At 42.2% G+C, this 15,476-nt stretch overlaps 1 protein-coding gene across 1 annotated transcript in view; it reads right to left on the minus strand.

Moving 5' to 3' along the window:
• ADAMTS20 (ADAM metallopeptidase with thrombospondin type 1 motif 20) overlaps nt 1-14,536 on the minus strand; it is a gene marked incomplete at its 3' end in the record, with an annotated part of 187,940 nt that extends 173,404 nt beyond the window's left edge. Inside the window, exons 1-2 of the mRNA XM_079715292.1 lie at nt 14,440-14,536; nt 13,498-13,859 (exon numbers count right to left, since the gene is read on the minus strand). Of these exons, the coding sequence (XP_079571418.1) occupies nt 13,498-13,859; nt 14,440-14,530 (453 nt within the window). The 5' untranslated portion in view covers nt 14,531-14,536. The remainder of the gene's footprint in view (nt 1-13,497; nt 13,860-14,439) is intronic.
• Between the last annotated feature and the right edge of the window lie 940 nt (nt 14,537-15,476).

Here is a 15,476-nt window from a genome sequence, read left to right on the forward strand (position 1 = left end):
CTTAGAAACCACCTGCCATGTTCGTCAATATAACAAGATCTCAAAAAAATACCAACAGATTTTTTTAACATGTAAACTGCTTCCAAAGTAGATACAGAAAAAAGAAATAACCAAGATAATTATAAGGAAACAGTGAGGTGGGACTAGGACTACAAGATATTAAAATATTATAAAGCCACATTAGTTAAATACTCCAATGCTGGCATATGAGGAGACCAACGGACCAATTAACTGAAAAGAAAGGCAAGCAATAAATCCTAAACCATAGGACTTAGTATTATTAGTATATAGACTGCATCTCAAATCAATGAGGAAAGAGTATATTTAATAAATAGATTGTGACATGTGGGCAAACATCTGGACAAAATAATTTGGATACATCCCACACAGAATAAATTCCAAAGGGTCAGTGATGTAAACTTTTGAAATAAAACTGTAACAGCACTAGAAGGTAACATGAGAGAATGCCCCTTTAACTTTGGAATAGGGAAGGTCATTCTAACCATGACTCAAAACCAATCAAAAAAATGTTAAACTTCACTCAGGAAGAACAGAAATTAACACTAAACTGAGAAACCATTTTCACCTATGAGACTGGCAAAATTCTAAAAGTTTTATAACATACTTCAAATGTGTCTGTGGAAAAACGGGCACTCTGATACACAGCTGTTGAAAATGTAAATTAGTGCAATCACAATGCAAAGCATTTAGCAATATCTATTGCAATTACAAATGTGTTTGTTCTTTAACACAGCAATTCCCCTTTTGAAAATTTATCCTACAGATACTGTACATTTCTACGCATGTTGAGCTAACATCATTAAGGTTACTAACTACAGCACTGTTTTTAACAGCAAAATATTGGAACCAATTCAAAAGTCCACTGTTAAAGTATATTTACATAAACTATGGTATAACCATATAATGGAATATCTTATTGTTATAGACAAAAAAGAATAAACATTTTATGTAGTGATATGGAAAGACCTCCAATATAATTATTATACCAAAATATAAAACTGTAAAACAGGATGTAGAGTATACTACCATTGTGTAATAAAGGAAGGGAAAAAAAACTAAATATTTCTATTTGCCTGGTTGCTATTAAAGAAATGCTAGGATTCATGAGAAACAGTACAGGTAGAGGTGGGAGAAAGCAGATGGATTCCTAGGAAGGACTAGGTATAGCATCCTTTTCACTTCAGGTACTTCATATATACTGTTCCCAATTCCCACCCTTCACCTCATATTCCTGCCACAGCCCCCTGCCTGGTGGACTCCATCTCATGTTCAAGTCTCAGCTTCAAATAGCAGCTACCCAGAAAGTCTTTCCTTTGCCAGCTAACTAGGTAACCACATCCCTACCCCTAATCCTGAAAATATATTACTTTTTTATTCATTCATTTATTTTTTTGCAGTACGCGGGCCTCTCATTGTTGTGGCCTCTCCCGTTGCGGAGCACAAGCTCTGGATGCGCAGGCCCAGCAGCCATGGCTCACGGGCCCAGCCGCTCCGCGGCATGTGGGCTCTTGCCGGACCGGGGCACGAACCCGTGTCCCCTGCATCGGCAGGCTGACTCTCAACCACTGCGCCACCAGGGAAGCCCATGAAAATATATTACTTTTTTAGAGTTTACTACTGTTTGATTTCTTCAGAGCACTTACGATGTTGTATTTATATATTCGTTTGCTATTTATAACTGTTCTCCCTCATTAGACAGGCTTCATACAGGAAGAGACCTAACCCTGAATTTACATTGCCTTATACAGTACCTGACACACAGCCAGCGTGGTACACAATAAATATCTGTTAAACCAAGAAAGAGATTATTTCCTACTTTTTGTAAACTCAGCTTATATTGAGCAAAAGTAGGACAAATCTGGACATGCAAGGTGGAGCTAGAATATGAACTCTTGAATGTAGGGCTGTTATAATAAAAAGAGTCCATAAGCAGGTGAGAAAAAAATTGCATTTTTATTACCATGAACCTATAACTGAAAGTTAGAATTTTCTTCAACTGTGAACGTGGGCAACAAACCCCAGTGATGTTGCCAGTGGAGTGCAGATATTTTCATCATATGAAGATGTTTGAGATCTCAAAATACTGTTTATGCTCAACGATTGTGTTATTACATCTGCCATTAGATCTTATTTAATGTGGTAATAGGTAAAATTTTACATATTTTTAATATCCTGATAACTGTATTTCAATAAAATTGGTTTATTTTGTAATTTATCTTAGTCACTTGAAAACATTCTGAGAAGGGCTCCGTTGGTGAATTATCAACAGGTTTGAAGAGAAATGGGAGGAGGAAGGAGAGTCAAAGCGATAACTTCAGAAGATTAAATAATATCTTTGTGCAGCTGCTAAGACAGCAAGGGATGAAACAGAAAGAACTTGCACCCACTGGTAGTCAAGAGAGTGGAAAGAATCCCTCAAATGGTCAGCTCTGACCGATAAATCTCTTTCTCTAGTTTGGTGAAGCTAAATCATCGAGGGTAGGCATTTATCATAATTTCAATAGCTAACTCGGATCTATACAGCAGACATCATTCATATACACTTATAATTTATTTCCACCTAATAATAACTGAGGTAAATTATTATTATCCCCACTTTACAGGTGAGATGAATGAGGAACAGTGAGGTTAAGTACCTTGTCCAAGTCTTACACCTAGTAAGTGACAGGACCAAGATGTGAACCCAGTTAGGTTGGCTCCACAGTTCGTGCCTTAACCCAATGCACTGTGGTGCTGATCATACACCAATTCTGATAAACCCTACAAGACAGCTGACAAATATTTAATGAGCAGGCAGAGTTCTAGGAATCTAGAAATCCCTGCCTTCCAAGAAGTCATACTTATATGGGAAAAGGCAGATAATAAAAATGTAATATGCCTGGTGGTAACAAGTACAATAAAGAAAATAAGGCAAGGAGACAGAGAATCCCAGAGGGTGGGGGGAGGCACTCTAGGCTGAGGCTACAATAACGAGGGGGTAGACACGGAAAACTCTGGGAGAATACTGCAAACAGAAGAGCGGTGACTGAAAGGCCCAGTGATGGGGAAAAGCTTGGCAGGTTCAAGTGACAGAGAACAGTGAGGCTGAAACTTTGCCATCAAGGGGATACGCAGCAGAAGCTCAACAGGTAGGGGCAGGCTGCACTCATTATGTTTGACACTGGAAAGCACTCATCACGCCTCTGAATACACAAATGTACATTTACCTACATGCAAAACTTGGCAAGTTTCCACTTAGAAAAGCATATTTCTGTGAAAAACCAATTCAGAAATGAATAACTAAGTTATGGATGCTATGATAAGCAGTTTTAGTGAATGAGGCTTCATTTTCATTTCTTAATTATCTTTAAATTATTTAGGGATAATAACTTTGAAATTGTTGCTTTAAATTCCATTGTAAAGAGCATATGTAAATCACTATTTTAACTGAATAGTCACTGCAAGCTGTTTAAATGATTAGGGCAATTAGAGTCATAAATTCTTCTTTATATTCATAATTATTACCACATCGACCTTTCCTTAAAGGTACCAAAGTCTTTACTATTTTTACAGTTCCCAAACCTAAAACATTGCCTGAGACATAGCAGGCACTCAACACATATCTGTAGAAATAAATATTTTTCTACATAAATTTATCTATTTATTTTATTTTTGGCTGCGTTGGGTCTTTGTTGCTTCACGCGGGCTTTCTCTAGTTGCAGCGAGCAGGGGCTACTCTTCGTTGCGGTGCGTGGGCTTCTCATTGTGGTGGTTTCTCTTGTTGCGGAGCCCGGGCTCTAGGCACACAGGCTTCAATAGTTGTGGCTCACGGGCTTCAGTAGTTGTGGCTCACGGGCTTAGTTGCTCCATGGAATGTGGGATCTTCCCGGACCAGGGCTCAAGCCCACGTCCTCTGCATTGGCAGGCAGATTCTTAACCACTGCGCCACCAGGGAAGCCCAAAATAAACATTTTTGTAACATGGTAAAGTACCTGATTTTCCCCCCATATACCTGTTAGTAATCCTTTTTTTTTTCCCCTCTAATATTCTTAAGTTACAATAGTTTAGGGACGTGTCTGAGATATAGTTACATGATTTTGTTTTCTTTTAATGCTGAAAAGTAAAATGTGTAGGTGCTCTTGGTTACATAATGTGCTAGTATATTAGGATTATACATTTTTAAAAGGCCTAAAAATTAAGGAAATTCCATCAGATATACTGAAATTCTAGTCTGTAAAATAGAAAAATTTATAAAGAATTCATCTATTTCTTAGATACTTTTCTAGTATACTATACTCTAGCATATTTCATTCATTCTACAAGTGCTTATTTTCCAAATATAACTACAAATCACTTATTTTCAATACATACCAAAGTTCCAGCTTTCTTTGCTTTCCCAGAAAAAATAATTAACTATACTTAGAGGTAACAAAGACTACTTTTGAAACATGAGTAAATGGACCCATGGGAAAAAATCACTTTCTACCTTTTTTAAAAAGCATGCTGAGCAGAAGAAATGTGATAGCATCCTGGTAAAAGATACAAATAGGAATGAGGCAGCTTGTTACTCATCCCAAAGCTATTTTGAATAATGTCACACTGTTCCCAAACAATACTGTAAATATCTATACCTTGAAAACTTTTTTTATATACTTTTTGGATCAAAATCTGACTATGGGGTACTTCTATGATAATGTTCCAATAAACCCACACATGGGTCCAACCTGCACTCTCATGTGAAAGATGAATATAGTTGTATCGAGTCCATCAGCACTTCCTTTAATCATGCTAGAACACTCTAGCCTGCTAATAATACTGCCTTTATAACCCAGAGGTCTTTTCTTCAACAAAACCTCATGCTTAAAAGAGTAATTTCAAGAAAAAATAATTTGTCCTCAAAGGGGTTTGCCTGTATTTATCAATGAAGGACTTAAGAGCATTTTGCTTCCAGCAATTTATCTATAAGCCACCCCACTGCAGAGGACTTTCTCTTCAAAAAATAAAAATATTAGAGCTTTGCCTAAAGCCTCCTAAGGAAGCACTTAATTTTTTTTTTCAACTCGGAAAGGAACCTCGTAAGGCATTGGAGGACTTAATAAAACAGGTGGTTCATAGAATTATATTTAGATCATGCCATATTTTTAGCAACCTGCCTATCTGTGGAGGGACACTGCAATTTGATTCATGAGAAATGCTGAGCAAATTCCAAAGTCTTTCTTTTGATGACTATTAAAAGTAGCATAACTAGTTTTCACTTGGGCAAGGGGTTCCCAATTACTTGAAGCAATGATCTTCTATTTGCCAAGGCAGCAAGTAATTATGCAACTGGTTCCAATTTACTCTTATAGGTCAAAATTCTTATGTTTAGAGAATTTTTATACAATAGTTTTTCCAAAATGTTCTTATTTCAGTATTTTGACATTCATTCATATATTTTTCTCTAAATACATGGCAAACACATGTATTATAGCCACAAACAATAATGTACTCTCAGATTTTATTAAAGGGTAAGAACAACAAGCACAAAATGTAAACCATTTGGACTCTTTTCCCAAATCATTTACAGTTATCACATAAGCACTGGCAGCTATAGAACTAGTTCAAAATAAAGGTACTATTAAACAAGGCAATTAATTAGAGCCAATACTGAGAATTTATTTTAGTAACAGATTGCTCTCAATTATTAATAAAATTGGATTTTCATTTAAGGACTGAATCACTGGTAATTACTACCATGAAGACTAAAATGTTTAGTTTCTCAATCTTTAATCATATGTCATGTTAGAATCAGTTTGATGCTATTTGTAATAAGAAAGCCTGAGTATGAGTCCTGGGTCTGCACTCATGGAATCTTGGGCAAGCCACTTCATATCTCAAACCACAGTTCCATGACTTATAAAACAAAACAAATAATTCTACCTACCTAACTTCCTTAGAAAGACAATGTGTGTTAAAATGATGTCAGTAACTGTTTTGAAAGTGAGTATAGTTTGATATAGGATGGAAAAGTCTCCACTAAAAACACAAATGTTACAGCTACCCTTTTTTACCCTAAGCAGAGTGTAAGTATTATGTAATAAAGGGTCATGAAGATTAACTCTGAGATTCATCTTTATTTTAGGGTACTCTGTTCAATGCAAAAGATATTTTCCCCTGACAGTTCCTCGTTATAACACCACTGATCATACCTAGGAAATAGCATGTTATACATAAGCACACATTGAATGAATGAATCGATGATATGAAGAATATGTAATTGGCTGCAGAAGCCTAAAGCAGAAGATTCATTGCAAAGTTTTTGAAAAGAGAGTCTTCTCTCCTCTAGTAGCATTCTTTATTCCCCATTCCACAGGGCAATTCCAGAACTCCAGTATAAAAGTGAGAGGAAACATTGCTGATACTCACCTAAAAAGACACTGCTCTCTCACCACGCCCCTACCCATGAGGATCAAGAAAATAAGACAGACTCTGGACCCATCTACCCAAGATGCATGCAGCCAAATGACTCAGCTACATAAATAGTGTCCCAGCAACATCACCAAGGAGTAAATTCTGTAACATTTCTCTTTTTTGTAGGCACTGAGGTATGTTTGAAGTCACATTAACTCACTAAAAGTGGAGAGAACTGTCAAAGAAATGGCCACGTTTCTTTGACCTGTGGGGTCCAGGTAGTGGTTCTCAGGACAGCCTCTGCCATCCTCTTACTAAACTATCTGCAAAGACATGAAGCCCAAAGTCATTATAACAATTAGAAATTTAAAACAGTAAGAAATGATAAAGAACTACTCTGTAGGTGTATAATGGAAAGATGTTCATGATATATTGTCAAAATGTTATAAAGCAATATTACTTAACAAAGATATATGTACACAACCTGGTCAGCTCTTTCTAGAGAAGACGGAGAAAGGAAGGAAGGCTCAGGATGGATCTGGAAAGATGAGTGGGAGTTTAAGGCAAAGGACATTCTAGACAAAAAGAAGAGTTAATATAAATTCAAACTATTATGAAGATTAAAGTAAACCTATGATAGAATCAAACAAATGTTTCTAGAATAAGTATCTCTTTCTTGCCACCTCTCCTGTTATTAACTTTCCTGGTTAATGGCTACAGGATCACTCAGTCATTTAAGTCAGAGTCATTAGAACCATTTTGGTTGTCTGCTCTTCTGGTCCAAAATCCTAATGGGTCTCCTACAAGGTGGCTTAACTTCAGCACTACTGACATTTTGATAATTCTTCATTGTAGGAGGCTATTCTGGGCATTGTTGGATGTTTAACAACATCCCTGGCCTCTACCCACCCGATGCCAGTAGCTTCCCTTGCCCCCTGCACAGCTCTCACAACCGAGTGTCCCCAGACTCTGCCAAATGTTCCCCGGGGGGACAAAACTGCCCCATTTGAGAACCACTGGTCTCACAGTGCACCTTCCACAGGGACCCAACTCTTCTCGCCACTGCAACCACATTACTTCCTGCGGCTCCCATTCCCCACCTTTACAGGGGTCTTCCTTACTGCAGTGGTGGTCTTCTCAGTGCCTCGCTGTCTCCCCTGCTCCTTGCACAATGGTGCATAAGGGCAGACCCCTCTCAACACACCAAACTAACCCACCATCTACAGTCTAAGCCTTCATGCCTTCACAGTACATTCCAGGACTTAATCTGACTTCAACCTTACCTTTCACCCTCACCTCCTAATCCACCCTACTCTTCAGCTGCAGAGACCCACAAGAAGCCCTTGAATTTTCACATCCCCAAATGTTTATTCATCCCTCAAAGTCCAGCTGAGAAGCCTCCTCCAGCCCAGGTCTCGAAACACTCTTACTCCCTCCTTCCTCAAAGCTCACCCAGCACTCCATGTATGCCTCTGTTAACAGTATTTAACAGACTACTTTCATTGAGTGTGTGTACGTGTGCCCGGTGTCACTATGTGGTGGCCCTGAGAATGCTGAGCATAATTGACCAAGGACCCCCACTCCAGGTTTTGAGATCCATCCGTGCTTGTGCCCCAACCATATCTCCCATGCACCACTCCAGCCAGTAACTGAGTGTGGCAAGGATATGAAGAGGAAACTCATTCTTAGGAGGCAAGGCACCATTGTCCCAGGCAAATCTGGCTTGAGGGGGGCTTTGCTGAACCTTGCTTAGACTGCCCGGCAGCCTGGGATGCTTCTACCCAACATTTTCATCCTCTCTTCACCTGTTTCAGACTCCACTGCTCGCTCCTTTTTTCTAACACAGACACTTCCCATATTAAACTCTTTGCACATTTAATCCCACCTTGACATCTGCTTCGTGGAGGACCTAGGCTAACACTCGAATGTTAAAGGTAGAGGAATAAGAAATTCTCCCTAGTGTTGCTTGAGTATTTGACTAAGTATAGGAATAACTAAAAGGGATCCTTATGAATTTTCCAACAAAAAAATATGAATACAGAATGGCATGTGTAATGACCTGAGGCTATGTGACTTCTGAGCAAATAGGAAGTTTAAAAAATAAAGTTTTCCAAGAAGACAAAAACTGGTAAAGACACAACGGATAGTTACCATACATTTATCTTCTGTCTGAACATGGAGGTACTACAGCACCTAAATAATCAGTCATCAGAGGGCATTAGTGCCTGACATGCCTCAGAATGGTTCACATGAGAAACTTCAAAAAAGTACACACAGCCACTGCAAGCTACTCCGTGAGAATACTGTATAAGCCAGATGCAATGTCTGGTTTTATGACATCTGGAAACTGTTTCTTTCAACCAAAAAGACTGCATTGATTCAAATCCCACCAAGAAACAGCGAAGCTAATTGTCTAGGCGGTCTGGTTAGTCCCTGAGGGCCTTTGGAAGAAGGGAACCCACCAGGTAATGTAAGAGAGCTGGTAGACGGACAGGGGTTGTTGGGAATAGCCTCTGTACAATTTACACATGCCATTCTGACAAGGATATGCCCCAAATATTACAACTTATGGAATACTGACCTCTAGTTTGGCAAGAGTGTATCAACATCGTGAGAAAATAGATAATATGGCCATGAAAACAAAGTTTAGGGTTGAATCTAGAGATATTAATGCCTGTTAACTATATATTCTGTGACTTTATCAATGAACTAAAAACAGATTTTGATTAGCCATTATATTACATATAGGTAATTTTATGATTTGGCTCTATTTTCATATCTACTATAGATTTTAGAAATGTCAAAATAAATAATCAGAAATGTTTGAATTATGTGATAAATACTTACACTTAGAAGAAAGAAAACTTACAGAGAAGGAAAGATTAGAAAAGCAAAAGTTATACCCACATGAAACAAAGAAAATTTCTGGCAGACTCATAGCCCCTCTGGTTCTTGGGCCCAAAACACTTAAGAAAACTAAACAATACAAGTCATGGTTCAGTGGTTCTGTGAAAGAGAAAAACACATAAATACTAAGACTTTTAGAAGTGGGGGGAAAAAGTAGCTGTGTAGAAATTAAAAGAAAATGTTAGTTTATATATTTGAGGTTAATGCAACACTAGCAACTGAATGAAATCAATAAGTATGTTGTGATGTCCATTTTTTTAAATGGTTGTATGTACAGAGATATTTGGAAAGTAGTAACTTGGTTTGTATTCCCTTCCTTTAAAAGTCACATTCCTCAGTAGCCACCAGAGAAAGGAAAGGTAGATGCTACCTCAAATGGGAAGATGGAAGGGGAACAGCTCAAATGAATGAGGTGTGAAAGGGGAACTCCGTGGATTCCAGGAAGAAAAGAACGATGGAGGCAACGGATACGGCTGGGAAGATGTATGTGCGCTGACTTCTCCACTGGGGGTTTAAGCCCCTGGAGACTGCCAAGACTGCCAAGTCCCCATGCGATGTGGGACTCAAGGGAGGGGCCTCTACAAGCCCCTCCCCTCACCCCCCCACACACACATGCACTCACTGAAATAAGAGGTGTGGCAGAGTTTGGCGAAGGGAGGAATCAAGTCCCCCTAGACTTCCATATGCCATGAAGGGTCTCAGAGCCTTAGAGGGGTCTGGAAGATTACCAATGGCATCACCAAACCACCTTATACGGAGAGAGCACTGCAGCAGGAGCTAAGTGACCCTGTGTTGAAGGCTGCACATGCAGCAGCCAGACAAGAAGCCAAATAGGTGCTGCATCCAGAACTCAGAGGGACACGCAGCAACAGAGAGAGTCCAGGTAGGAAAGAGTCAGTGAGCCCCAACTGAGCAAAGAAAAGCCACAAGTTCTCAGGCCCAGAATTCAGCGGCTGGGGCCAAAAAAATGTAAGGAGACTGATGCATAAAGGACATCTAAGGCTAGAGGAACTGGAGGACAGTATGATTTACCCACCTTCCTCCCAAGCAATACAGAGGCCTCAGAACACTGTATTGCCCTGTATGAGGTCAGTTTTCATCAATGGTCAACGTTTGCTTGAATCCAGCCATGACAATGAACATTAGCAGAAAAAAAATGAGGAAGTCACACACTCATTCAATATATTCAGGAAAAGCATTTGATTGAGTACAACATCCATTCATGATTAAAAGCAAAACTAAAAGCAAAGAGCAACTAGCAAAAGAGAACTTCAATAGGACTGGCTCTAAAAGTCCTTCAGTAAATCTCAACTTTAGTGTTTAATGGACTGACAAAAATCAAAGCTGAATCATCACAGGCGCACACATGCAAAGTCACAAAGATGAACTGGGAAGCAGCAGGAGCAGGGCTGGAAGTGAGCATTAACTGACATCTTGGGCATTGTATCAAGGAGGATCTGCAAAAACTCAGCTGGTCCAGGTTGTGGGTAACACAACTTTATCTGGATCTAAAGATTAATCTGAGACTAAAAAACAGGAATCTGATATAATAATAAATGGACTCTAAAACCTACCAGAAGTTCCACCATTTGATGAAACTATTATTCTAAAGAGTGCTAAGGATAGAGTCGAGGTAGAAATAAAACAATCATAAATATACAGCTAATATCCGTTATAGTGCTAATATCACAAGGGAGATTAGTGACAAAGAAATGTCACTAATCTCATCAGTGATTTAGACTTATAATGGGTCCTGATCATACTTCTTAAAGATTTTTAGATCCTGGTACCTCTAGTTATGTGCTGTATTACTGGAAACTTTCTATCTCTGCTGTGACTGATGTCCTCAACACAGCCCTACACATACAGAGAAACGGAGATAAAGCTGAGTTACATAGGTATGAAAATATGTTTTAGATGTTAAATCAAACTCTGATAATATCAGTAAGTCTACCAAAAGCAAAGTACATACATAAATCAAATTAATAATGCATGATAACTAGACAATTATATCCAAATTGACACAGTGACAGGAAAGGATGAACTCCTGTTATGACTTAAAAACGTTTCCAACTGTTTTCTGATTTCAAAAAGGAGATATTGAATAATAATTTGAACTACACAAAAATTATGAATCAACATGAGCAGAAACATCACTCCTAATAATGCTTCCCATCTGGAATTTTTTTCCATGTCTTAAATACTAAATCAAGAAAACATGGGCTTCCCTGGTGGCACAGTGGTTGAGAGTCCGCCTGCCGATGCAGGGGACACGGGTTCGTGCCCCGGTCCGGAAAGATCCCACATGCCGCAGAGCGGCTGGGCCCGTGAGCCATGGCTGCTGAGCCTGCGCGTCCGGAGCCTGTGCTCTGCAGTGGGAGAGGCCACAACAGTGAGAGGCCCGCGTACCGCAAAACATACTGACCATGACAAATTTGTGGTAGTAAATCTAGAATTTTCTAGACAAACTAAACATTTTGAAAGGTTCTAGAAAAGAGAATATTTTTCTTTCCTTTGATGTGTAGATGGCTGTGTAAATATTAGTGTATTTCTGCCATTCTGATGTTGCATTTTACACTTATCTACAGCCGAAAAGAAAACTGTCCAAGGCATATATATATGTATACGTACATATATATATATATATATATATATATATATATATATATATATCAAGATAATAGCAGAAAAAAGAACAAAGAGATGTTCCAAATCTACTTAGTAATGACCAATACTCACACCCAGGAAGACATTTTACATCAATTACCCTGAAAGGAAGTATTACATTTAGCCTAGAGAGAACTGTTATCAATTTTCTACTTCATCAAAGAGTAAACAATGTTGATGTTCTGAAACTCATCTAAAATTTGCCCAAAAAAAGCTAGAATACTTGGAAAGAATCCTGTAGCCAAATTCTCAGTTGTTTCTTCTTGAACACGTATTTATCAGAGGAGTTAATGATAAAGTGAGTTCATATATGTTTTAGTGTAAGTGTTCTCAACCAGAGGTTCCATGAACTTGGATGAGAAAGACATCTTTTATTTTCCCTAACCTCTGATACATAACATTTCCTTCAATTATGATTGTAGGTAAAACCACAGACATTGTGACTTTGTTGGCAATAATATAATAGCTACTTCAACTCTAATGTAATGTAATACAAAACTATCTGGATTGTTTATTCTCATTACCACTACAAAAGTATAGAAGTAAGTAGTCCCCTCCCCAATAGATATTATTTAACGCATTAATAATGGAGGGTGTATTATGACACCACAAATTCTAATACTTGTAACATTTTGATTACTGTTAGTAGTTAAAAGGAAGCCAATTAAATAACATGTATGTTATTTTACACATTTAAATTATGCTGAGAAGAGGCCCTGGGTTTCCCCTAGAATGCTGAAAAGTTGATGGCAAAAAAAAAAAAAAAAAAAAAAGTCTAGAACCTCTGTTTTAGAGGGAGAGAAACAAATAAAACACATAGAACCCAATGTTTTATTTCATTTCCTCTCTCCACAATGAGGTTTTTACAAAATCCACATCTTTTACTCTTGTCACTCTAATGATCATTTCTCATTTGCTGGCACCAGATCTTTGTAGATGCTCTACATTTTTAAGTGCAGTGGATTTTAAACTGGCATATTCAACCTTTTCCCCATCTTGTACTTCACAGATTAATGGCCATCCCCACAGTAGCAAAAAAAACAAAACAAAACAAACAAACAAAAACTCTTTCTTTTCAAACCTTTCATTTGTTCATTCTCTTTTCATTCTATCATTCTTCATTCAAGGAACAAATTTAAGTAAATTCAGGGAGTCTGCCTTAATAGATGGTCCAGAATGGGTGTGTCTGAATGAAGGAGGCTGTCGTCGTGCTGGAAATCACGCTTCCTGTGTAGCAGAAAGCCACTCCCCACCTTCCTGACTAGCTCAGCATCTGACACTCTTTCTCGCAGCTTTGCACAGAAGGGTCAATTTTGCCCAGCAGGGAGAGACTTGCTGATCCTCCAAACCCTTCTCCCCACTGCCAGGAAGGAGTGGCCTCTGGCTTGGGTTCATCTAGGTGTTAATCCCTCTGGTGGCCCACTCTGATCTCTTGGGTCAACCAACCGCCCATTCGGGAAAAGCCAATGCCCAGCTCCCTGAACGAGCAAGGATGGATCCCAAGAAAATGCCAAGGGACCCGAGGGCGCTTACCAAGCCTCCACAAAGGCTGAAGACGGCTGTGTGATCCTCCTGAGCATTGACCTGGCCGCGGTAGAAGCAGTGGCGCAGGTCTGGGGGCGCCGTGCGGCGCTCCTCCGCCCGGAGCGCAGGGGCTCCCAAGTGCACTTCGGTGTAGCCGGCAGCCAGGAAGGCCGCGTCGGCGCTCAGGTTCAGCTGGAAGACCTGCCCGTAGGCGCGGATTCGGTAGTGGGTCCTGAACGGCGTGGGCTCCAGCGCCTCGGCGCTGCGCTTCCTCCGGCTGAAGTGGTGGCTCTTTGGGAACACTTCGCCGAACTCATTGACCCGCGCGGGGGTCACCACTTCGTAGGAGGCCAGTGTCTTCACCAAGGCTTCTGCAACCACAGCGATACGGCCGTTGAGTCCCTACCCGTTTCCACCTCCCCAGCGCCGAACTTCTTCAACCAAACGTCCCAGCCAGAGGGCCGAGGCCCCAGGTCCCCATACCCCCGGCGGGGCGCGACGAAAGAACACACGCTGGCGAGCGCGCGCGCACACACACACACGTGCGCTCTGTGAGTGTGCCTGCCTGCTTTCCCACACCCCCGATTCGCTCCACCCTCCCCAAGCAGGGACCCTGACACTCAGAGCCCTCAGCAGCACCTCCTTCCCGCGCCCCTCTTCGCCTCCCTGCCGCCGCCAACTCGTGCCCCGCGGGCGCCCGCGCCACCCTGCCCCACGCGTCCCCGCCGCGTGGTCCCCGGAGGGAGACGTGTGCCACGCGCGCGATTCCTCGAAACACCGCGCAGCCGCAACCTCCGGGGATGCTTGGGGCTGACTGATCCCGGAGTCCCGAGAGCCCCGGCAGGGCCAGGGTCCTCCAGCGGGCAGAGCCGCTCCCCCCGCCTCCGTCCGCCCGTCCCACTCGGGCACGCGCCCCACCTCGCTGCTGAAGGTGCCCCGCGGTGACCTTACCCTGCCTGGGGTGGAAGTGAACTTCCCAAGACCTGGTGATGAAGAGCGAGAGCTGGTAGAGCAGCCCCGTCAGCCACTTGGCCACCCGCATGGTTCCACCGGGGGGATCCCGACCGGGGAGGCCAACCAGAGACGCCCGCCGCCCCGCCGGCTTCCCCGCGCTCCGCTGCCTCTCCTCCCTCTCGCCCGCCGCTCTCCGCGCCGGCAGCCGCGGCGCCTCAGCAGCCTCCGGAGCAGCAGCCCCGGCCCCGGGCCGGCCCGTCGCGCCACACCGCCAGCCTCCGCTCGCTGAGCCACTGCTTCATCGCACTGCAGCCCCGCAGCCTCCGGCTCGCAGTCGGCAGCCTCGCTCTGTTTCCTGCGCCCGCACAGCCCTCAGAAGCCCTCTCCTTGCGTCCAGCCCAGAGCGAGGAAGCGACCCGACCTAGCAGGAACGGTGCCAATATAGCCACCCCGGGCCTGGCGAGTTGGGGGGGAGAGCCCGCCCCCAGGGGCCGGGCCCGGCCAATCAGCTGGAGGCGCGGCCCGGGCTCGCCCTCTGGCGCGCTGCCCGCCCCCAGCCCCTAGCCGCAAGCGGAGTGCGGTCGCCGCAGGCTCCCGCTGTGGGCGTGCAGCATGGTGAGTAGCCCGAGGCCCAGTTGGACACCATCCCGGTACCCGTAAAACCTAGGACTGATACAAGTTGCGCGGCCGAGGTCCAGATAGGGGATAGGTGTGTGAGGTTTTAGTTCTTACAATGAAATGGCAAGCATCAGAAGGAAAGTTTCTGTTATTTATGTTTCACGGTAATTTTAGGCTTCTCAAACAAGATAAGGTAAGCTACAGCGGAAAATTCTTGTAGGCAGAGGTTGCTACCAGTGAAGCTTAATGGCCAGGCCTCATTTGCAAGGACCCCTGTGCACCCGAGGGGTTGTTGTGGGTTTCAGTGTTGGAGGGGAAAGCAAAGGTGAGGTTGCAATCAGCAAACACTTCTGGGTGAGAATTTCTGGCAGTTGCCAGAGAAAAAAGGATCTCAGTCTCCAAAGTTCCAGTAACTT

This window comes from Hyperoodon ampullatus (assembly GCF_949752795.1).
Source record: "Hyperoodon ampullatus genome assembly, chromosome: 11".
Taxonomy (NCBI): Eukaryota; Metazoa; Chordata; class Mammalia; order Artiodactyla; family Ziphiidae; genus Hyperoodon; species Hyperoodon ampullatus.